This window comes from Desmodus rotundus, chromosome 10, assembly GCF_022682495.2.
Source record: "Desmodus rotundus isolate HL8 chromosome 10, HLdesRot8A.1, whole genome shotgun sequence".
NCBI lineage: Eukaryota > Metazoa > Chordata > Mammalia > Chiroptera > Phyllostomidae > Desmodus > Desmodus rotundus.
Genome location: NC_071396.1, coordinates 34,906,874 through 34,929,461, shown reverse-complemented (window position 1 = coordinate 34,929,461; position 22,588 = coordinate 34,906,874). Strand labels below are relative to the sequence as shown.

The 22,588-nt window shown below is 49.5% G+C and overlaps 1 protein-coding gene across 1 annotated transcript in view; it reads right to left on the bottom strand.

Moving 5' to 3' along the window:
* TICRR (TOPBP1 interacting checkpoint and replication regulator) overlaps positions 1–12,533 on the bottom strand; it is a 28,204-nt gene extending 15,671 nt beyond the window's left edge. The window contains exons 1-7 of the mRNA XM_045196618.2: positions 11,795–12,533; positions 7,781–8,060; positions 6,618–6,856; positions 4,581–4,815; positions 3,415–3,544; positions 1,540–1,679; positions 518–733 (exon numbers count right to left, since the gene is read on the bottom strand). Of these exons, the coding sequence (XP_045052553.2) occupies positions 518–733; positions 1,540–1,679; positions 3,415–3,544; positions 4,581–4,815; positions 6,618–6,856; positions 7,781–8,060; positions 11,795–12,457 (1,903 nt within the window). The 5' untranslated portion in view covers positions 12,458–12,533. The remainder of the gene's footprint in view (positions 1–517; positions 734–1,539; positions 1,680–3,414; positions 3,545–4,580; positions 4,816–6,617; positions 6,857–7,780; positions 8,061–11,794) is intronic.
* Between the last annotated feature and the right edge of the window lie 10,055 nt (positions 12,534–22,588).

Here is a 22,588-nt window from a genome sequence, read left to right as displayed (position 1 = left end):
CTGCCGGCCACAGCCCTCCTCCGTGTCTCTGCCTGGGCTATGCCCCTTCCCGCCGCCACCTCCGCTGTGCTCCTGCTTCAAGATCTAACCTGCACTCCACTGGCTCCTTGGAAGCCTCCTCAGCCTGTTCCAGCCAAGACTGACCTTCCCTTTCTCAACTCCTGTTACGTCTTTACTAACCAAATGAGCATTTTCTGTGGTGGATCTTAGCTTTTCTGTATTAGCTTTATCAGTTCATTATATTGTATACACGTGTACATATATGTGTGTACATATATATACACATACATAATATACCTCAATATATACCGGCTCATTACTGCTCTTGTAGCTGGGTCATAAATCTTAGGAGAGGACATTGTCTTATTGTTATGTCCCCATAGCACCGGTGTGGGCGTGGAATAGACACTCGGTAAGTGTTTGTTAACTGAGGAACTGACGGAAACGTCTAAGAACAGGAGGGTAGGAAAGAGCACACAGGGACCCAGATGCTGAGCGCTCTGGCAGTGAGCGATACCTTTGGGTTTGGAGCTCCGTGTTCTTCCTCTGCTTTCCAGTCTACCCACTGCTCTCCCGCCGGCTGGCTTTTGGACCCCCTTCTCCCCGGCGGCTTCTGGGCTGGCATCCGGATGCAACTTCTGAGCCTTGACATTGAGCCTCGCCACGTTCAGCATCTTTAGGGAGCGGCACATGGCGTTCATCTTCTGCCTCACCGGAGTACAAGGGCCGCCCCCTGCCAACACATCGTGGGAAGAAATGGAAAATGATTTCTACCCCCGCAGAACCAAGCACTACTTCAGTTACCAGAAAAAAAAAAACTGCCCCCCAAAACACTACTTCAATTCTGTACCAAGAGCTGCTTTTCCCACTTCATGATGCAGTAACTGTTCCTGGAGGCTTATGCTAAAGAACAAATCATATCGTGGTACACACGCCAGTATTATTTGTAACGAGAAAAATGGCAATCCGGATATTCAACAACATAGAATTTTGTCAGTTTTGTTAAGCAATGAGGTGGAACAGTAACTGAAAAGCCAAGGTAGCAGATGAAGAAATAATTCGGTAAGTGGCACACAAAGTTGTACTTAAACTTCTGTTATAACTAAAGATGAATATTGTTTATCCTGACCGGTGTGGCTCAGTGGGTTGGGCATCATCCCACAAAGCAAAAGGTCGCCGGTTCGATTCCCACTCAGGACACATGCCTGGGTTGTAGGCCAGGTCCCTGGTTAGGGAGAGGCAACCAACAGATGTTTCTCTCACACACTAATGTGTCCCTCCGTCTCTTTCTTCCTCCCTTCCCCTCTCTCTAAAAGTAAATAAAGTCTTTAAGTAATTAAATAAATAAAAATAAAAATGATTTATTCATTAAGAAGGTAGGATTGTGGCTGATTTTTAAATCGCTCTTTTCAAATTTGAAATAGAGGAACTTGTTGTTGTTTATTCAGTTGCCATTTCAACCTCACTTTAGGGAATGTCAACCTTTTAAACATACGGTCTCATGACAGACTGCTCAGAAACCCCTGTGCACGTGCGTACGTTTCTTTCTGCTGTCCTCCTGGCCAGCCGCCGCGGATTCCTCGCGAGTCTTTCTCAGGTAGAGCTCGGCCAGGCGCCGTGTTAGTTCCCCTTCCGACTGGGAGGGTTTCTCCTCATCAGATGACGCAGCCTGCAGTAAGCTGTGAACATGAGGTGTCTAGTATAAAGCTGAAACTCTGATTTCCCTAGATGCCTTCCAGACAAAATGACAGTAACTGTTGATAAGCTAATCAAAAGGTGTCCCCACAAGATGCCTTCAAAAATGCATTTTCTCAGGAGGGAAAAGGTCCCGTTTCTCATTTAGGATTTGAACACACTCAGAGGCAGAAGCTACCTGTTCATAGAACCATTCATCGTTACACACAGTATTGACTTTTATTAATCAGATCTCCATGTCCTAGGAGACGCTTCTAATCATGGGACCGCTGCCCTTCCTGGGCCCTTACACCCATGCCACCCAGCCGTACGTCCGCACTAGAGCTTGGGGTAAACTTTCATCTTATGGGGAGAGAGCCCCTGTTTATTCTGAGCCCCTCTGAGCTGTGCCATGTCCAGAATTAGAGGACTCTTCATTATTAAGATGTCAGTTTTTCCCAAAGTGACCTACAGACTCCACGCACTCCATCAAAAATCCTAGCAGGCTGCTTGGCGGAAATTAACAGGTTGAATCTAAAACTTACATCGAAATGCAAAAACTCTAGGATAGCCAGACCAGTTCAGGGTGGGGTGGCAAAGCTGCGCGGACTTACACTACCTAATGTCAGGACTCGAGACAAAGGGATGTTAAGGGAAGCTCTGGGCCAGGCTGGGCCCAGAGTCAGGCCTGCGGTGGCGGTCGCCTGATCCCACAAAGGTGCCACAGCAACCCAAAGAGAGAGGGAATGTCTTTAAACAAAGGAGCTGCCAACTGGGTATCTGTGCGGAAAAATAAACTTTCACTACCTCAGTATTTTGAATTTCTGCTGTCTTTTACATCACTAATACTGTTCATGTTTGATTGCTCTATCTTGCAATTGCTCCATCCTGCTGCAGATAGCTCTGTTTGGTTTCTCGAAGAACCCTCTTTTGTTTCTCTTGGTTTCTATTGTTTTCTGTTTGATTCACTGTTATTCTGATCTCTAATACTGCCTTCCTTCTTTATCGCTGGGGTTTACCATCTTGTATCATTTTCTGTGTTGGACATTTAGCTAATTCATTTTTAATTTTCCTTCTTTAAAAGACAGTTTAGGTCTATAAATTTTCTTTCAAGTATAAATTTAGTTGCATTATACAAGTTTGCTATTTCCCATTTTTAGAGATGGAATACTAAATATTTTCTCATAACCATAACGCGGGAGAACATTTTATTTTTGTAATTGTGTCCAAGTTTTGTCATGTGGTGCAACGCACAGAGGTAAGGCACTGGTATTACGTACATTTACAATGTTGCGCTGCCATTGCCCACCCGGTGCTGGTCCTCTCCAGAACTCCCCTTGTCTTGTAAAACCGGAATGTATACCCACTAAACAACACCCTCCGTTTGCAGTTTTTTTAATGTACTTGTTTAACTTTGAAAATCATTTCATTTCAGTAGAAGTGGTTTTTGACATGATCCTACTGGTTTTAAATTTGCTTTTTCAGATTTTTTTTTTTAATTACAGTTGACAGTCAGTACTCTTTTACGTTAGCTTCAGCGGTGCAGCATGGTGGTTTAACATTTGTGTAGTTTATGGAGTCATAAGTCTAGGACCCACCTGGCACCACACAGTCATGTAATTCATTTTTCATAGTATTGAACTGTACTCATAAAATGTGGTCTGTTAAAGCAATCGCACCCCCCTCCAACCCAGCTCTGATCTCAGTTATCAACACCCAGAGAGGCAGAAAATGTTTTACCAAAATGACTCCATCAAGCTGGAACTGGTGCCGCTCAGGTTGGAGCAGGGAAACCAGCTCTCGGACACAGCAGGGGTCCAGGGCGAGGTGCGGCTGAGCTCCTGCTGGACCCACTCCGGGCTGGGAGGTGCTGCAGGGAGCAGAACAGAGAGGAGAGGAAAAGAGGCGTGAGAACCAAAGTGGAGATCCCCGCACTGGCTCCTGCTGGGGACCCACCCCCCTTCTCCCCGAGGACATATGAAGGGGAATTAACTACATTCCTTCAGCTACTGAGTTGATGTACAGACGCACACCTGGCGCACCGCCTCTAACAGGAACGCTCTCTCCCTGCCGCTTCCAAGAAGCCTGGGCTCAAATACTGTCTTTTCAACAAGGCCTGCTTAAAACTCTTCCCTTCTAGCCCTGGCTGATGTGGCTCAGTGGATTGAGTGCCGGCCTGTAAACCAAAGGGTTACTGGTTCGACTCCTAGTAACGGCACATTTCTGGGTTGCACCCTGGGTCACTATAGGGGGTGGGCAAGAGGCCTCATGTTTCTGTCCCTCTTTCTCCCTCCCTTCCCATCTAAAACTAAAAATCTTCATAAAACAAAATTGTACCCCTCCGACTCCCCTTTAACGTGCTCCAGCCCCCTTTTCCTGCTCATTAGATAGCACGTATCACTTTCAAGTGTACCGTGTGACCCCCTTACACAGTTCACTGTCTCATCCCCCCGGCTAACGGTAAACCCCATGACAGCAGAGACCTTTGTCTGTTTTGTTCACTGACGCATTCCCAAAACCTAGAACCGTGCCTGACATGTAGCAGGCACTCCCTAAATTTGTTCAATAGACAGAATATCAAAATAATTTTATTTTTATCTACCTAGCATAAATAACAATACCACGCACTGGCAGGCAGATGGAATCCCAACAGTTGTAGGCGCAATCTTTATTAAACACACTGAAACCAGGTTCCTACCACGCCTTCGGTTTCCCCCGGTCTCACAGAGTCTGTGGTCTTCTCAAAGGGCTTCGGGAAGTCTATACACAGGGATGACTTACAGGGCCTGAAGTACTACCGTTTGCTTTCACCTGTGTTGTAACAGATACTGGGGCTCTCCCAAGCGAATAGAGGAAATGGCTGCAAACCACCACCCTGGGGTGTTAGTCGTTGGTTCAGAACTAACCGGAGGCAGCAGGACCTTCCGGCAAGTTGTGAGTCTGACTCAACACAACATCCACAACATCGGGGAAAAGGGGCGCTGCACCCTGGGGGCTCTCTGTCACCACTGCCTGGAGAGCAGGGCTTTGAAATCTGGCCTCCTCCGTGCGGACCACGGTGAGAACTGTAGCACTGGCAGACAGCGGGGACATAACTCCGGTGATGGGCGGCCCACCGTCCCCGGGGTCCACAGTGGCAACCTGCACAGGAAGTTGTAGTTAGTTCAGAATGTTGTTGACATATGCATAAAGAATGTCCTTAGTAAAAGAAATAGTAACTTCCCCCAACGACTATTAACATAAACAACTAAGGTAGAGACGGGCTTGAGGATGTTAGTGCTGGAACGGAACTTACAGGTCATATAATCCTAATTCCTCAACGTACAAAGAAAAGCTGAGGGCCCGCGGCAGTATTTACTGAGCGTGTGTTCCATGCATATTACAACTCACTGGCTCCTCCCGGCCACTCGGAGCAAACGGGATTCCGGCCCCATTTGACCAAGGAGGGCTGAAGAGGAGGGATAAGCAACCTGTTCAAGGTCGCCCAGTTAGTGAGGGGCAGAAGCCAAGTGTGTCTGAATCCCAAACCCCTGCTTAACCACGAGGCTGCACGACTGCCGAGGGCTTAGCCAGCTCACACAGCGGGCAGAGAGGCGAGACCCAACCCTGACCGCACCGCCTGACGGCCCTCCCAGGGCTCTTCCGTCTGTCAGGGCCGAGAGCCCTTAGAACCTCTGCTCCGTGACTGCCCAGCTTGTCTCTAGGACGTCTCACACTGGGGTCCAGGAGAGAGAAGCCTTCTGGGGTTACAGAGGCAGAAGACAAAATAAGGCAAGGAATTTGTTGGTAATTTAAAAATAACCATCACCTTTAAGCAAAAAGGAAAAAGGACTCATTGACATGTGGTGATTGCTGGGGGACGGGGGTGGAAGGGGACTAAATGGTAATGGAAAAATACAATAAAGATTAAATAAAAATAACCATCACCTTTAAATCAAACGTGGGCAGGCATTCCTTTTTAGAAGCTATTTCTAAGTTTGTGTAACTATTGGACACTATTATATCTAAGTTCACAATGTAGGGCTTTTAAAAAATGAAATTATTTTTTTACATAAAAGTGATGGATACATATCATGTTCCCCACTCGGCCACGGGAGACGTGTCCCAAGCCCTCCCGTGGGTGCCTGAAACCGCGCAGTACCGCACGCTACACACACGCTGTTCTTTCCTGTATATCCACGATACAGTTTACTTCATAGTCACAATAAGAGATAACAACGAGCAACAATAAAACAGTACAACTGTGACAATATACTGTAACAGAAGTTAGGTGAACATGGTTGGTGGCTGTCACACATCCTCCTGTACTGCCTGCACCTGTCCGCTCAAAGGGAGCACTTGCGGCCTCGCTGCGGCCTCTCTACATTGTCAGCCCACTCGCCCTGCGCTCTGGGGCCACGATTAAATAAAGCAAGGGCCACCTGGACACAAGCGCTGTGACACCGAGACATCTACTACCTAACGGGCGAGGGGTGCAAGCAGCGTACAGACGCTGGACAAAGGGACGGCCCAGGTCCCAGCAGGACGGCGCGGGAGCTCATCACACGACCCAGAACAGCTTGCAATGTAAAACTTGTTTCTGGAATTTTCCATCTAATATTTCAGACTGCGTGTGACGGTGGGAAGTGCAAACACAGATAATGAGGCGGGGAGCTACTGCCCCACCACTTCACCCCCCTAACACCATCTCAGCGTTTGGCCCACAGCCGTTTTCCTTATGTGAGTATAATGTAACTTCACGGATCCACACACTGTTTCTTCACTGATGAGCACCGTTGTGGCGCTGCGCTGTGGACAATACCATTTAACCACAAAACCACATCTGTTCCACTGAGGCTACGTTATGTGGGGTGACCCTTGGCATTCCATAAACACACACGCATTTCCCTTTACAGTGTGATCCTAGGCAAGAATGACCGAGCACGTATGTGGACGAGACCTACCAGATGTAACTCTTCAGCAGTCAGCCTGTTCACCAGCTGCTGAAATAACGCCCTTTGAGTTGATGGACCCTCCTCCGGACTCCGGAGCGTCCAGCTGTCAGAGCCCATGGTGCCGCACATCGGCAGAGACCACTGGACCGCCGTGCCTTTTAGAAAAATCCGGACTGGTTTCTGAAAGCATCTCTGATGCATGGCCACGGGCTCCAGGACAACTGCCCATGCCTCCTGAATCTCTTTGCCTATGAGAAATAAAGACCTAATGTAATCAACAATATTATAATGTAATAAATAGTTGCTAGTCACAGATTTAACAGTAAGAAGAAAAAAGTTAGATTGTCAGTTGAGGTACTATTATTGCTACTTAGTTAACACTCAACCCGCACCCTGTTGCAAGGTCACGGAGCTTGATGGGAAAAGCTGTACATGAATAGCATTGTAAGGGTAAGGCCTGATGTCACAACGTCTCAGTAATTATGACTTAGAAGTAAATATTCAAGCAGTACTCGCTACTTACAAAAAAGAAGACATCGCTTCTTAAATCCACAAAGTACAGTGCACAGCATATCTTATGAGGCGATGGCATTCTAAAGATGAAATCGCTTAAACAAAAATTTCCTTCAACTGCACAGTCTAACGTTCATCTTTCTGTATGATGCTATATTTCCGTGTGAATATGCAGTGATTCAAAAATGAGCTTCACTGTGTGGTGAATGAGCTCATGCAGGAGGGTCCCGGCATGCTGGCTTTTCCTGCGCACAAGCACCACCTTCTGCTTTTTTTTTTTTTTTTTGACTAATTTCTTGTCAATTATGGTCTCCCCATGGTCTAAATTCATCAGTCTCTTCTATGAGGCAAGGGAATCTTACCATCCATCTGCTTGGGCACCTGAACAATATTATCTTTCTTTGCAAACAGTTGAGAGACTCTGAAATCATTCACTTATTGCTTCTATACATGGGCTGGCGGATGTGCTGTGACAGAGCTCCCTGCCGTCCTGCGGCGCCTCCGGTTCTGCTTAGGCATAATTATAAGCCCTTATGGAGGGCCCAGGCTGCCTGAAATCCTAAACAAGTTGAAAGCATGGGCCTGCCTTGAAGAAATGGATATACAGTAACTGAGACCAACTCCCCCCCCCCCCCCCCCCCAAATCATTATCTGCTCACCTTCAACAGGGAGAAATAACGTTCCTTCCATCCATGGAAAGGAGGCTTCGTACTTGGGAGAGTTATAGAGTAAGCAGTTCAACATAGAATCGGTTGGCAGGGCTGAAATCCACGAGGAGAGGCCCGGTTCACTTGACAGCAGCTTTTCACCACCAAGCTGGGTTTCCCCAGCTCTCCTGCTGTGCTGGCTCCACATTTCTGAAGGCAAGATAGCACCGCCTACCTCGTGGAGCAGTTCACATACCGCCCAGTACCCCAGATGGTCTGGGGACTCCCGCAACTGCAATAAAATTACAAAGGACCTCAAGTTACTCTAAACGAGACATTCAAAATGAAGCTAAGGGAAACCAGGAGAAAGTAAAGTTGATTTCTGCACTAAAGGATCAAAGGACACAACCAATGTATTTGTTGAACCCAACACGGATAATGGCCAGCATCCTACTGTGCAGCCCGAGAATAGAAGTACTACCTAACACGCCTTCAAAAAAGTGTTCATTTAGGAAAAATACCATTTCAATTCTATTTCGCATCAAGAAGCAAAAGGGATGCAAATCACTAGGGGCTACATCACAAAATGTTACGAGTCGGAAGGAATACAAAACCATGATGCATTAATAAAATAACCCTGTCCCCCACAACAATGGGCAGCTATCCCCACAGCGAGGCGGGCGCACGCACCCTCCCCACACCACTGGGCGGGGCCCGGGCAGGTCTTCTCCGTTCTATCTGCAGTAAAGCACTCACCACCCCTCCTGTGGCCATAAAGTGCGTGTCCAGCCTCCCATCTCTCCGCACGTTGGCTCAAAGAAGTGCTCACGTATCAGCAGTATGCGCTTCTCCAAAAACTTCCCAGGGCTTCCCACCACCTGCACAGTGCAGTCACTCCGACACAGCCACTGAGTGCTCCACAACCGAGCCCTGACCCTTTCCAGACACATTCTCTTCCCCACGTTCATCCCAACCCTCTGGGCACATTGGATCATTTGCAGTTTCCTGAACACCCCGCATTTTATCATGCTTCCACGTTTCCGCTGACTCTGTTTCCTGTCCCTTCCCCTTCCTGGCTCACCAGCTGGAGGGTGATCATAGCATAGACTTTCATGCAGCTCGAACCCTGCTCTCTCTGGAAAAGCCAAGCCGTGCCTACTCCTTCACATTCAACAAACTCTTATTGAGCAACCTTTATGTGCCATGAACCAGCAAGGCATATTCTCCGTCTTCCAGGATCCTAAAGTCGGGGCAGAGGGTGAGTGAAGGAGCAATAATGTGGAATAGTTAACTTGGCATCACGGTATAACATGGTAACAGTCAGGAACTGTGGGAACAGGAAGGAGAGCATCTACCCTAGAAAACGGTCGTCAGGTGGGCTCCTACCCCACAGGTACGCACGACTGTAGGTCATCGTCAAACTTTCCATTTCATTATATTCAAGTTCAGAAGGGGCTTAAGAGTGCCAAGGTCAAAGCAAGACAATGAAAGAAAGACCAGTCTGAGGACCCAGGACTAGGATTACCTTGGGTAGTGCTTTTAAAGTGAGGGTTGTGCCCTGACCGCTGTGGCTCAATGCATGGGGCGCAAACTGGAAAGTCACTGGCTCCATCCCCAGTCAGGGCACATGCCTGGGTTGTGGGTTCAGTCCCTGGTTGGGGCCTGTACAAGAGGCCACTGATCCATGTTTCTATCTCACACTGATGTTTTTCTCCTTCTCTTTGTCTCTCCCTTCCCATCTCTCTAAAAATAAATAAATAAAATCTTTTTTTCTCTTTAGATTTTATTTATTTTCAGAGAGAGTGGAAAGCAGGGAGATAGATTAGGAGAGAAACATTGACATGTGAGAGAAAGCAGCAGACCTGGCCTGCAACCCAGGCATGTACCCTGACTGGGAATTGAACCAGCAACCTTTGGTGTGCAGGCCAGCACTTAATCCACCAAGCCACAGCAGCCAGGGCAAATAAAATCTTTTTTAAAAAAATAAAAGAGGTTTGTGACCCATTAATGGTCCGAGATGGTTCCTTTGATGGATCAATTGCGTGGTTCATAATCAGCATAAAAAAAAGAGAGAGAATAGAAAATATCACAACACAACAGAAAATATTACATGCAATGAAGATAAATGATGTATTGTAAAACCTTGGTTTCAGGGGTGCATACCAGTGTGGAAAATGCTGTAAGAGATTAATCAGTCAGTTAGTATGTGCCGTGCCCAGGCCTGCCTTCACCGCTGTGGGGGAGAATGGGAAAGCAAGTTCAGGTGCTATCAATCCTGGTTAGGCTTTTCTGCCGCAGAGAAACAAAAAATTCGTTGAAATTGTTTCAGCCAGAGGATAAACAAACAAACAAACCCACAAGCAGAATCTGCAGTATGGTTAAATTTTTCATTTTTATCAGATGATAGGGTAAATGACAGCCATTTCCTAGGTGGTTTCGAATTTGGGATTTATAACTATCCCAGATACAAGCTCCACGAGAGCAGGGACCACACCTGTGTGGCTCGCTAGCACGCCCAGCAGATACGTGAGAGAACACGTACTGAATACGTCAGAAGCACAAAGTCAGAACCGTGCGGGGTCTCCTGTGCTCCCTGTACCCTGTGTCTTTGTGAGAGTTCTATGCGCTTGGCCACAGCCCCAGCCACACCCCCACCCCCACGGTCTGCGAGTCTGAGTCCCGGCTGCGCTTCCCCCAGGTCCAACTTTCCAGACTGAGCCGGGTGGGGCAAGCCCTGCATTTTCTCTCCTTCCCTCTCCTCCCTGGGTGATGAGCTGCCCAAGGGCAGAGCTTAAGGCCCCCTATTGCCTCCACAGTGTGGCTGGCTAGAGGCTTTTGAACAAGAAAAGTCAGATCATCACACACACACAAAAAATCCAGAAAAGCTTAAAATTACCTGACAGGTGTTTTCCTGGGGGAAACAGCCTCACAGATGTGAGAAGCCTCAGAAAAGACCCCTCGTGTCCCACGCTGGAGTATCAGAACTGGAGGGGATCTTTAAAAAAATCCTGTCACCTACAGCCAAGATTGCTCTACCCAGCAAAGTTGTCCTTTAGAACGGAAGGGCAGCTAAAGAGCCTCCCAGACAAGAAAAAACTAAAGGAGTTCGTCATCACCGCGTCATTATATGAAATGTCAAAGGAACTTATTTAAGGAAAAGATCAAAACTATGGACAATAAAATGGCTCTAAAAAACAAAGCCAGCAGACAAGAACAGGATCAGAATCATGGATACAGAGGCCGTTTTTATGGTTGCCAGGTGGGAGGGGCGAGGGGAACGGGTGGCCAGGTGAGGGGATGAAGAAGCACAAACAGGTGCTTACAGAACAGCCACGGGGACGTAAAGTGCAGTACAGGACAGGGAGCAGCCAGGGAACGTGTACCCCTGACCCGTGGACGTGAACAAGGTGGGGGGGACTGCCTGGGGGAGGCGGGGGAGCTAGGTGGAGGGGGGGCAAAGAGGGAAAAATCAGAACACCTGTAACAGCATAACCAATAAAATATAACTAAAAAAATAAAAGGTTAGAGAAATTTTTTTTTTAAAGATCCTGTCAACCTATTGTAATACTAATCCGAAAAAAAAGCGAGAAAGGAGGTCCCCGTTTTCCTAGTCTGGCCCACGGCTCGGCACCCAGGTATTTCGGCGGACGCGCTGACCAGCTGCACGCACTAATGACCCCGGTGCGGACCAATCAGTGGGGGCCAGGACTCTGAAAGGGCACACCTGGAAAGGAGATGCAGATTCAACCGACCCTCCCCTGAATCCCCTAGGGCGGGACTCGGCCGCTCCCCGCCTCGCTAACCACGCCACCATCACCCTCCCCGCCCCCCAGGCTCCAAGGGCCCCTACTTTTGCCCCCGTAACTTGGTCCGAGCCCCTTTCTTCCACTTTATGTAACAGTTTGGGTCTTGACAATTCTTGGCGGAAACAAGGGGCCGCGTTCGCGCCGCCAGCACTTGCACTCAGTAGGCAGCAAGGTCGAGTCCGGATCCCCAAGGGACCACCGCGCGCTACCTCTGACTCACCCGCGACCTCTCGGCGGTGTCCACCCAGTACAGGGTGATTTTTCGGGCCATCATGCCTTCCTGGACCCTCTTGGGCAGCACCTTTTCCGTCAGCTGTCTAGCGGCGGGCGGCGGGCCCCGCGCCCGGGCCTCGCAGCCCGACACGAACTGCAGCAGCTCCCTCTGGGAGTGCGGACAGGGGGCCAGCAGGAAGACGGCGTTCCCAAAGCCCCCGAGCGCGGTCTCGGCCTCCCTGGCCTCGCTCTCCACGTCCAGCAGCCTCCTGCCGCTGCTGCGCAGCACCGGCTTGGTGGGCGACGTGATCTCGGGCCGGTCCCACTGGTAGTCCAGCAGCGTCTCCATCAGGGCGCTGTGCGTGTGGGCGGCCCTGGGCGCCAGGCCGGGCAGGTGGGCGCCGGGGGCGCCGTCCCCGAACCGGGCCTCCAGCTCCTCCTCGAAGTCCTCCCAGGACCGGGTCCCCAGCTCGCGGAAGTCAGAAACGCGGGAGGGCCGGCTCCGCGCCCCCAGAGAGTCAAAGAACCGGAAGGCCCAGCGGACCCTGGCCAGGCCGAATCGGCAGCTGAGGTAGATGAGGAGGCGCAGGGAGGCCCGCCGGGCCAAGTTCTGGCCGGCGGCGCCGCCCGCGGTATCCAGCAGCAGCATTACGTTGTGACAACAGGCCATGTCGCCCGCAGGAGGGCTGGGGCTGTCCCCTGGAATTCTGCTTCAGGGAACCAGAGCCATTCACTTCTTCTCGGGATCCTGGTCAAAAGACTCGCGCGCTCTCCAGGAAACGCTACCATTGGCGGAGCCAGCTTACAAGTTCAGCTCTTATTGGTCTCTTCCCTTACGTAACTTACGTCAGCGGCTGCCTTCCTCCGCGCGGATTGGAAAGGCGTGTGACAACACCTGCGCTTGATTGGTGCGGAGCGTGCCTGTAGGCGGGGCTCTGTGTTCCGGGAAAATCTTAACATTGATTGGCCTAAGACTTCGTTTTAAAATTTAAAGAGGCGGTGCTAGGGCCGTGTCTGAAAGTTTCCCTTCTGGGAAGATGTGCGTTTGGGCCACAGTGCTCAGGTGTGAACGCACACCTCTGCGGCAGGGGTCCCCAACGTCCAGGCCCCAGACCAGTACGCCTCTGGGCCTATCAGGAACCCCAGGCACAGCAGGATGTGAACGTGAATGTAATGCGTTTGAATCATCCCGAAACCATTCCCCTTTGAGTGGAAACATTGTCTTCCACGAAGCCGGTCCCTGGTGCCAAAAAGCTTTGGGGACCCGCTCTACGAGGTGTTTACAATTTCCTTGAAAACCGCATGGGGATGGAATTTGAGATGGTTTGAATCCAACTGGGTTGAAGCCACCCTAGACTTTCTATGGAATAGAATCCGATGTGAAGACTTTAATTTTCTGTAATGTAAGTGAAGTTATTAAAAATGAAAAGTTCACTCCCTTTGCCCCAGTAACTCATAGCAGTTTCTTTGAAGGTAACCAGATCCAAATAAAAGATGTATGGACATCATAGAGTTTTTTAATTCGAGAAAAACTGGAAATTACTCTAACGGGAATGATTGAGGCATGGTACCCAGGGAGAAAGAACATCGCGTAGCTTTTTAAAATAATGTTTTTCTATGTAATGTTAGATTAAAAAAAAAGACTGCAAACAGTACACATATTTTCTCCAAATTTTCTATCCATATGTATATTTCTAAATTGTTAAGCTAATACTATGCATGAAACTTCACTGCGATTGTCTCTGGGTGGTGAGATTATGCTTTTTAATTTTTTTATTACATTTTCCGATTTTCTAAGTTTTCTACAATTCTGTATTTCTATATTGCTTTTACAGCGGGCAGGGGGTGGATATTCTTAATGAATAAAAAGAATCCTCAATTGCAGAAAAGGTGGTGGGCGACCCTGGGTGGGGGCAGTACCTATTATTGGTTATAACTGCACAGAGGAACTTGAACTCTCTTGCTGGGACTGGCTACCTTTCCTTCCAATACTGAAAGTCTCAGACCCAATGGCTTGGAGAAAGACCATCAAATTACGTGGTCTCTGTACCCTGTCCAAATCTTGCCCTCCGGCCTGGCCTGCGTCCAGGGCCACCCACAGGCACAGCACCCTAGAGGTGCTGTGTCAACTTTTAAGAGCTTGGTTTATTTTCTAAATTGTGAGTTCTGAGAGGGCAAGAACTGTGTTTTATCAGTGTGTGTGTCCTTAGTGCCTAGCACAATAGCAGTAAGTTATTTTTTTACCTTGAATTGTCTTACCTTATCAAGCATTCCCTTCCTAAAGGATTTTAGGACTTTGTGCAGGTACAGAGAAGTCACCACCAGAGGGCAGTAGCAGCTACCCTTCACTAAAGGGCTCACCCAGGCCTACCTGTCCGGCTCCACAATGCAACCTTTCTCCAGAACTGCTTGTCCTTAATTTGGGTGGAAAAAGCAGACGTCTGGGAACTTATTATAGTTGGGCCTCCCACGGGGAAAAAAGTCCCTGGGGTGGGCGACAAGGCTGCACCTGGAGCACACGGGTCCCATTCTTTTGAGGAAGGATGGGGAATCCTCCTCTCTCCAATAAAGGGAAGACACTTATTTCCAGCACCTAGTAGGACAATCATGATTTCGTGCACTCCTCACGGTAATTCTGCAAGGCAGGCGTTACATCCTCCCTTTTGCAGACGGGGCAACTGTGGCTCAGAGGCCTCTCACAGCCAGTAAGAGGGAGCGCTAAAGCACTGCGCTGCCTCTCCCAAATGCCGTCAGGACAGAACCTCCTCCCGTGATAGAGCAGACCAAAGGGGCCTCCTTGGGTGACAGAGGACCAGGCCAGGCCCCACACCCAGCAAGCCTCTGAGCCCTGAGTGTGCATCCAGTCTTTTCTGGTGTGCCACAGAACCATGGTGATCAGTTTATGCGTGCCATGAAATTAAAAAAAAAAAAAAGGTCGAAAATCGTTGTAATAGAGCAATAAGAGGAATACTGCAATCATAATAGTTTCCCTCCTGGGGCTCTTACTTTACATTGTACTCTTTCACTTTAAGCATTTCCTTTACCCTTCCTGGGGTTGTTTTTCTCCCTGTGGGTTCTTCTCTCCACCATGAGGCAGCTGGACTAGACCAGTAGTACTTGGCCCTGGTTACTCATTAGAGGCACCTGGAGACTTGCAATGATTCCCCAACCCAAAGCTGGCCCCACCCACCAAAGATTCTCACTGAACTGGGTGGAGCGGGAGCTCTGACACGAGTCCACTCTCTCCTGTGCTAGGCCTCTGGCTCCTGTTTGGGGGGAGATGCTCACAATGAAGATGACTTTCCCCTTTGGAAAAGGCAGCTGAGGTATCTCGCAACTCCAGTTCTGAGTTGTGAGGACAAGGAGTCTTGAGGTCTCAGGTCAGGAGATTTTTTACCGACACCAAGAGTATGTGTCCTTGGTGGCTCCGGTAAGGGGCGGGTCTTCTGAGGACATCGTCCCTCCTCCACAACGGCCATTTGCCCCCAAGTGTCCATTCTGCCCAAGGTCTCAATACTGCACCTTTAGGTAGTGGTCCTGGGTGGGAGCCATGCGTCTGTGGCAGCATTTCTGGACGCAAAGATGAGGCTGGCTTTTCCACCCTCCTGGGAACTGCCAGCTTGCCCAGCTTCCTTGATCCAACCACAGCAACGGGCAGGAAGCTGTCTCAGAGAAATAAGCAGAAAGAAAATCAAGTTTATCGCACACTTCCTGTGTGTCTGGCAGTTCACTAGGAGCATGGGCATTTAATCTTCCCCAGACCCATCTGGATATCGTTTTGTAATGCTCATTTTTACAGCTCGGAAGGGTTAAGTTGCCGGCTATCACCCAGCTGATGGAGCGGTCCCTCTGGTTACTGGGGGCAGCGGCAGGGGCTGGGGGGACAGGCAGCTGTGGTTCAGACATGGGGACCAAAATGTAGGGATAAGGCTGGGGGTGCTTGCCTCACCCCTGCCCCATCATCTCTGCGACCCCTGCTAGCCTGATGCCAAGGATGCTACTCTCATGCTCCAGCGCCACGCCACTCCCACCAGCGGCACCCCTGAAATGTGTCTGAGGGCTGCAACAACCCCACAGCCTGAGAAGCTGGCCCTCCCTTTTCTGTCTGGGAGAGCCAAGCCGGGGCTGAAGCCAGTGAGGCGTGGCCCGGGCCTGCCTTATCAGGACTGCGCAGAGCCCAGGAAGACCTTGCCTTGGACCCATGGATGTGGTCTGCAACACTGGGTCCATTCGCTGGTGTGAGAGCCGGAGGATGAAGGGAAGGAAGGCCCCTGGGGAGGCAGCCCAGGCCCCTTGAAGAAGCCTGTTGGGAGATGGAGCTAAGGCAGATGGGGCCCCTGGCCGATGAGCAGGGCTGAAACTCCTGATAAAATCAGACTCCACTGAAGCCAGTTATGCCGCAAAGAACCTGTTTCTGCCAATGGGCTGGGGCAGTGCGGCTGTAGGACCAGCACCTCTGCTGTCTGCCCAGGAGGGAGTGGCCTCACTTTGGAGGAAGGGGCTCCAAGTCCCCTCACGACACTCCGAGGGACTTGCAGAGACTCAGAGCTGCCGTGGGGTCCTGGGTGAAAGGGTGGGAAGTAGCGGAGACCCCAGACAGTTTGGGGAGGGGTGGGAGATGCTGCAGCCTCCGAATGGAGCCATGGCCATAGCAGAGGGGAGGGCTGGAGTGAATCTGGAGGCGCCCCCTGCCCTGGAATTCACCTGCCCCTCCCCTTTAGGAGACTAACCCTGCAGTTCCACACCCTGGAGCTAAGCTGAGCCAGGGAGGCCTGGACAGGCTCACAGAGCCATGGGGAAATATTCCCATCTCACCATGAACCCTGGGCCACCAAGTGGTTTGCGAGTAGAGGGCTGGGAAAGTGTTTTTAATTTACTCTTCAAAAGTGTAAGGTTATGCCCTGGCCAGGTAGCTCAGCTGGTTGGAGTGTTGTCCCCATACACCAGGGTTCCAGGTTCGATCCCCGGTCAGGGCACATACAAGAATCAACCAATGAGTGCATCAATAATTGCAACAACAAATCGATGTTTCTCTCTCCCTCTCTCTCACAAATCAATCGATACATTTTTTAAAAGTTCCCAACTATTTAAGAAATCTGTCAGGTCAGATGAAAGCCATTTTGTAAGATGAAGCTGTGCTCCAGTATGTGGGACAATTCTGGAGGTGGATGGGGGTGATGGTGGCGGGACAATGGGGACGTACCTCATGCCACCAAAGTGTCCACTTTAACATTGTTAACATGGTGAATTTTATGTCATGTATACTTTACTCCAAAAAAAAAAAAAAAGGAGGCGAAACTGGGGTTAGCTAAGATAGCGTGTCAGATTTCCTCGTGTTCCTACAAGGTCTGCAGGCTGCGCCGCGTCGCCTGGGGTGTCTTCTGCCAAATGTCAACCTAAGTGTCATCGAGCCTTTAGATCTGGCTTCCAGGTGGCAGGAGTTAAGGAACGAGAGACAGCACGAGGAAGTGAAGGGACACATCTGAATGGGACAGTCAACGCTGAGTTCTTCAAGCCCATGTCCGCAAAACCACAAGCAATGTCACAAAACAGACCAGCAGGGACCTATTCTAGTTTAAGACACTTAAGACACAGCAACCAAATCCAGTTCTTGGTTGGATTGGTTCTTCGATTGGATTCCAGTTTGAACAATCCATCTGAAGAAGTCATTTTGGGGATAGTGAAAGGAATTTAAATAAAAACAAGATATGTGTTCATTTTCTCAAGTAGTATGGTAGCTATTTAGGAAAATAGGTTATGCGGTGACACCTACTGAAGTATTTAAAGATGATGCTGGCTGGTGCGGCTCAGTGGGTTGAGCGCTGGCCTGTGAACCAAAGGGTCGCCAGATCGATTCCCAGTCAGGGCACAGGCCTGGATTGCAGCCCAGGTCCCCAGTAGGGGACACATGAGAGGCAACCACACATTGATGTTTCTCTCCCTCTCTTTTTCCCTCCCTTCCCCTCTGAAAATAAATAATTTTTTTTTCAGTTTCTAAATGTTTGAGAATTTCTTTTCTTTTTTAAAATTTGTATTGTTATTCAATTACAGTTGTATGCCTTTTCTCCCCCAAATAAAAATTTTTTAAAAAATAAATAAAGATTAATATAGTTTATTGCTTCTTTGACTTTGTTACTGTAAAATAGTTAAGCGTAAGACAGGTGAAACAAATACAGCAAAATGTTGAAAATGTTAAATCTGAGTGATGGATGTTTTGGCATGTGGGTGTTTCTTATACTAGCACTCTGCTTTTCTCTATGTTTGAAACTTTTCATAATAAAAAAATTTTTTTAGAACAAGAATATTTGAGCAAACATTTTAACATCTGGAGATTTCACGTAAAGAAATGCAGATTCCTGGCTTTTCTGGAACCTTCCAAATGGCTACTGTCTCCGTATTTCCAAATGGAAAGAGTGCTCTCTCAGCAATGGCTGCTCCTTCTGTCCCTCTGCTGTCCCCTGTGTGCCCTTCCCTCCACTGGCTTCTCTCACACATTTGCGTTCCCAGCCCTTAGAGGCATTTGAGTTTGCCCACACCTCAAGGAAGGGAAGAGTTGGTTGTATTCATCTGATCAGACATGTGAGAGCTGAACTTCTAAGCCAGCCCAGCAGGTTTTTCCCTTGGGCCTATTTGAATATTAAAATCTCCTCTGATGATGAATATTCTTTCAGGATTCCCCCAGAGCTCAGTGGATAGGACCACCCTGGTCCCGGGACCCCATGATTCTTTTATCCTCAAGATTCCCAGAGACCAAGTTCAGTGGCTACAGGGAGGCAGGCAGAGGGGGACAGAGAAAACCACAGCCATAGATAGAGTCAGAATATTGGGCAAGAGCACACGAAGCGTTCCAAAGCACTCAACCACGTGCTATGTCACAGCCCTGTCCAAATACTGCTCTCTGACTCACTCGGTTGATAACATTGTGGGGATGAGGCCCACGGGCATCCTGGACCCCAGCCTTCTCCCAGGGGCCCTGGCGGCCCTGCCAGCAGAAGAAGAGGACCAGGTCCCCATGACTCCACACCTTCCAACTGGCCCAGCCCCACCCCCTTCTGCCCTGCTCTGGGTCTGGAACCAGGAGCCCAACTCTCCAGGCACATCCAAGGACCGTCCTGCAGCCAGCCGTTGCAAAGGAAACGCAGGCGGAGCCGTGGGTGATGTAGACAAGACAGTAACAGTCAATATTTGTCATCAATGGTGCTTGCCCTGAGCTGGGCACTGAGCTAAGCATGATGCATGTCGAAACATCTCATTTCATAAAAACCCCATGAGGTCAGTACCATTCACTGTAATCGGCATGCAAACAAGGTACAGGGATGTTAAGTGACATGTCGGAGCCTCGTCCCCACACTCCCTCCTGCCTGGTCACGCACAAGGATAAGACGCAGAGTGGAGAGTGAGCTGGGAAGTTGTGCCCTACGTCCTGGATGGGCTTTGCAGTCCGAGGAGGTCTGGAGGATGAGGATGTTTCTCTGGGCTTTCTGTGAACCCACAAGGCGGCTTTTCTCACAGTCCTCAAAGGCTTTCGGGGGCTTTCCGGGTGCTCAGTTCCCCGGCAAACTCCCGGAAGTTGCCACAGGAGCCTGGCACCTCGGGAAGACCGCTGGACTCTCCTCGGACCAGGGGTGCAGCCTCGCTCAACTTCTTGCAGATAAGTGTCCTTATCTGCGCACTGGGACTCACACCAGCGGCTGGAGCGGCAGCGAGGATTAAAGGAGACAGACTGAGTATTGTAATGACCGCTGCTGCACCATGTCCTCCCCACTGCCCGTTTCCCACACCCCAGGGTCACACTCTCCGTGATGAATACAGGGTGGGTGGAGAGGCCACCCTGCCTAAGTCTTTCCCAGTCCCACCACGAGACTGGGCAACCTCTGAAGACCAAGCTAAGGCGAGTTCACGAGGCGGCACTGGCCTGGAGCAAGCACTTGCAGGGAGCTGGCCAGCTGTTGGGCGTCATAAATGGCACGTGAAAGCGGGGGACGAAGACAACACAAACGCCGGAGGGGGCTTGTGACAGCCCCACCTGAACCACGGATAAGGGACTACAGGGTGAGAGTGGAGAAGACATTGGCCCCACCTGAGACTGGCCCCACCTGCAGAGAACCGGAGAGGACAGGACAGCAAGCTGGGCCGAGTGAAAACCGTCCTGTGGCTACAGGCCTCAATGCTGAAGCTGGGCGCCCAGCATCGCTCACCCCCCATTTCTTTAAATCTCACCTCAGGACACTGTTACATTGCTTTGAGAGAGATTGAGAGAGAGAGAGAGATCAATTGGCTGCCTCCCACACGTGTCCTGACTGGGGATTGAACCTGCAACCTCTTGGTCTGCAGGACAACATGCCAACCCACTAAGCCACGCCAGCCAGGTCACACAGAGTCCCATTTTTAAACCTCCTTCACAATGAACTACCTTTTCCTTCTTTCTTTAAAAGGTCATATATTACAAAATCACAATTAGGATTCTAAAATATTTTATACGTACACAATACATAAAACCGAACCATTTTAAAGAGAAACAATAGAAAGAAGGCCTATATATTCACGACCCCGCTAAACAATAACGTACGACCCACAAGCCACCCCGTGCCCCTCCCTGAAATAGCTTCATTTTGGACTAACGAATCAACACACATCTTTATCAGCTGGTGTGCCTCCGTAACACGAACGGAAGTGTCAACCACATGTTCACGCTGGACTACGGCGCGTGGCAGCCATAGGCAAAAGTTACCAGTATTTTGTGAGAATCCACTGCCTATGTGGAATTTATAATAAAGAGTATTTTATGTTGTAGTATTAGGATTATTTGTAAGTTGTGTGCTACCCATCCTTTCTGTGCATACATGTGCAGACTTTCCTCCCACATCACAGGGTGGAACCTAAGGTTTATCTTGTGACCTCTGACCCGGGGCATCTATCAAAATGCACGTCACCCTGGCTGGCGGCGCGGTGGCTTAGACTGCTGTCCTGCAGACCAAAAGGTCGCCACGGGTTCTTAGATTCCCGGCCAGGGCAAATACGCAGGTTGCGGGTTCAACCTCCAGTCAGACAACCGATCGGTGTTTCTCTCTAGAAGCAGTGAAAAAATGCCCTTGGGCAAGGATTAAAATAATTTTTTTTCTTTTTAATGCAAGTTTAAGACACGGAGCAACAGGGCGAGGGGATGGGCAAAATAGGTGAAGGGGAGTGAAACGTACAAACTCCCGTTAAAAAACAACTAACTTACAGGGATGTCATGTACGCCATAGAAAATAGTCACTGACACCGTAAAACCTTGGTGTGCTGAGTGATAATCACTTCACCTGCCGCGACGATCATTTTATAAGGGAATTAATGTCAAATCACAGTGTTGTACACCTGAAACTAACGTAACACTGCATATTAACACAATTGCAATGAGTGTTTTTTTTTAAACTGCAAGCTCAAGGTCTCCAGTGTCCAGAGAAACCTTCAGTGTCCCAGCCAGCTTCGGGGCTTCTTCACCCCAGGGCTGGGTGGGGCCTGTGGATTACTCATTTTTCTGTTAGTTTGGTGACAAAAGATGTTGTTTTTAAATTTTCTATTGATTGATTTTAGAGATGGAGGAAAGGAGAGAGAGACAGACAGAGAAAGATTGATTTGTTGTTCCACTTACTTGGCTGATTCCTGTATGTGCCCTGAGGGGGGATCGAACCTGCAATCCTGGCGTATTGGGGGGACACTCTAAGCAACCCAGCTACCCGGCCAGGGCTTGTTTAGTACTTTATTCACTGTTTAGTGTTTAGTTGCTGAACCTCAGCGACCACGGCTTTGTTTATTCGCTGTGCCTGTCCCCCAACACCGGCAAGCAGACTCAGCCACCTGGGCTCAGGCAGCGAACCAGTGGGTGCCACCTGGCTGCCGCGCCATTTCCTGTCTCCTGGTGACATGCGTTTGGGTTCAGGGTGTGGGGGTTTGGATGGCTCCATTGTTCGGAGCTTGTATTAGGTTTTCACTTGGTGAATGGGATAAGTGACTTTGGCTTGCTTGTGAATTGTTATTGTTGTCGTTATTACTGTCCTCGTTGGCATCATCATCACCATTATTCTGCTGCTCTTGGGGCAGAGCAAGATTCCACGGAGGGTGTGCACCCACTTCCTTTGCTCTGACAGCCGTCACAAAACACCGCAGACTGGGGGCTGAAATAGTGGGAGTTGATTTCTCACAGCTCTGGAGTCTGGGAAGTCCAAGACCAAAGTTGACAGCGTGGCTCTTTACTTGGCTTGCGCTGGCCCACCTTCTCACTGTGCCCTCACATAGCACTGGGCTGTGGTGGGGAGAGAAAGAGAGCGAGCAAGCGCGTTCTCTGATGTCTCTTCCCTAGAAGGGCACTAATCTTATTGGATCAGGGTGCCACCCGTAGCTCACTTAACCTGCATTACTTCCTTACTCCTAATATAGCTACAGTTGGAACGAGGGCTTCTACACACCAATCTCGTCGTGGTGGGAACACAGTTCAGTCTACGGCACTCCCTCAGACCAGGAGGCCCAGGATGAGCTCTAGACTCAGACCCAGTTCAAAGGTCAAAGCCCAGCTCTGCTCCTGAACCAACTTTGCAGGAGATTTCATCTTTCTAACCTTCAGTTCCCTGTCCTGGAAAGTAAAAACTGTGCATTCCATTTCTGGGGGGTGGTTGAAAGGACTGCTTTCGGAAATGTACTGGAAGTAGCTAGCACAGTACCTGGCGGCCGGCAGGGGCTCGGGATGTGGTTTCCCCGGCGATGCCACCCACACCATGGGCCTAGGACCAGCCGCCCCTGAAAGCATCACAAATGCAGAACG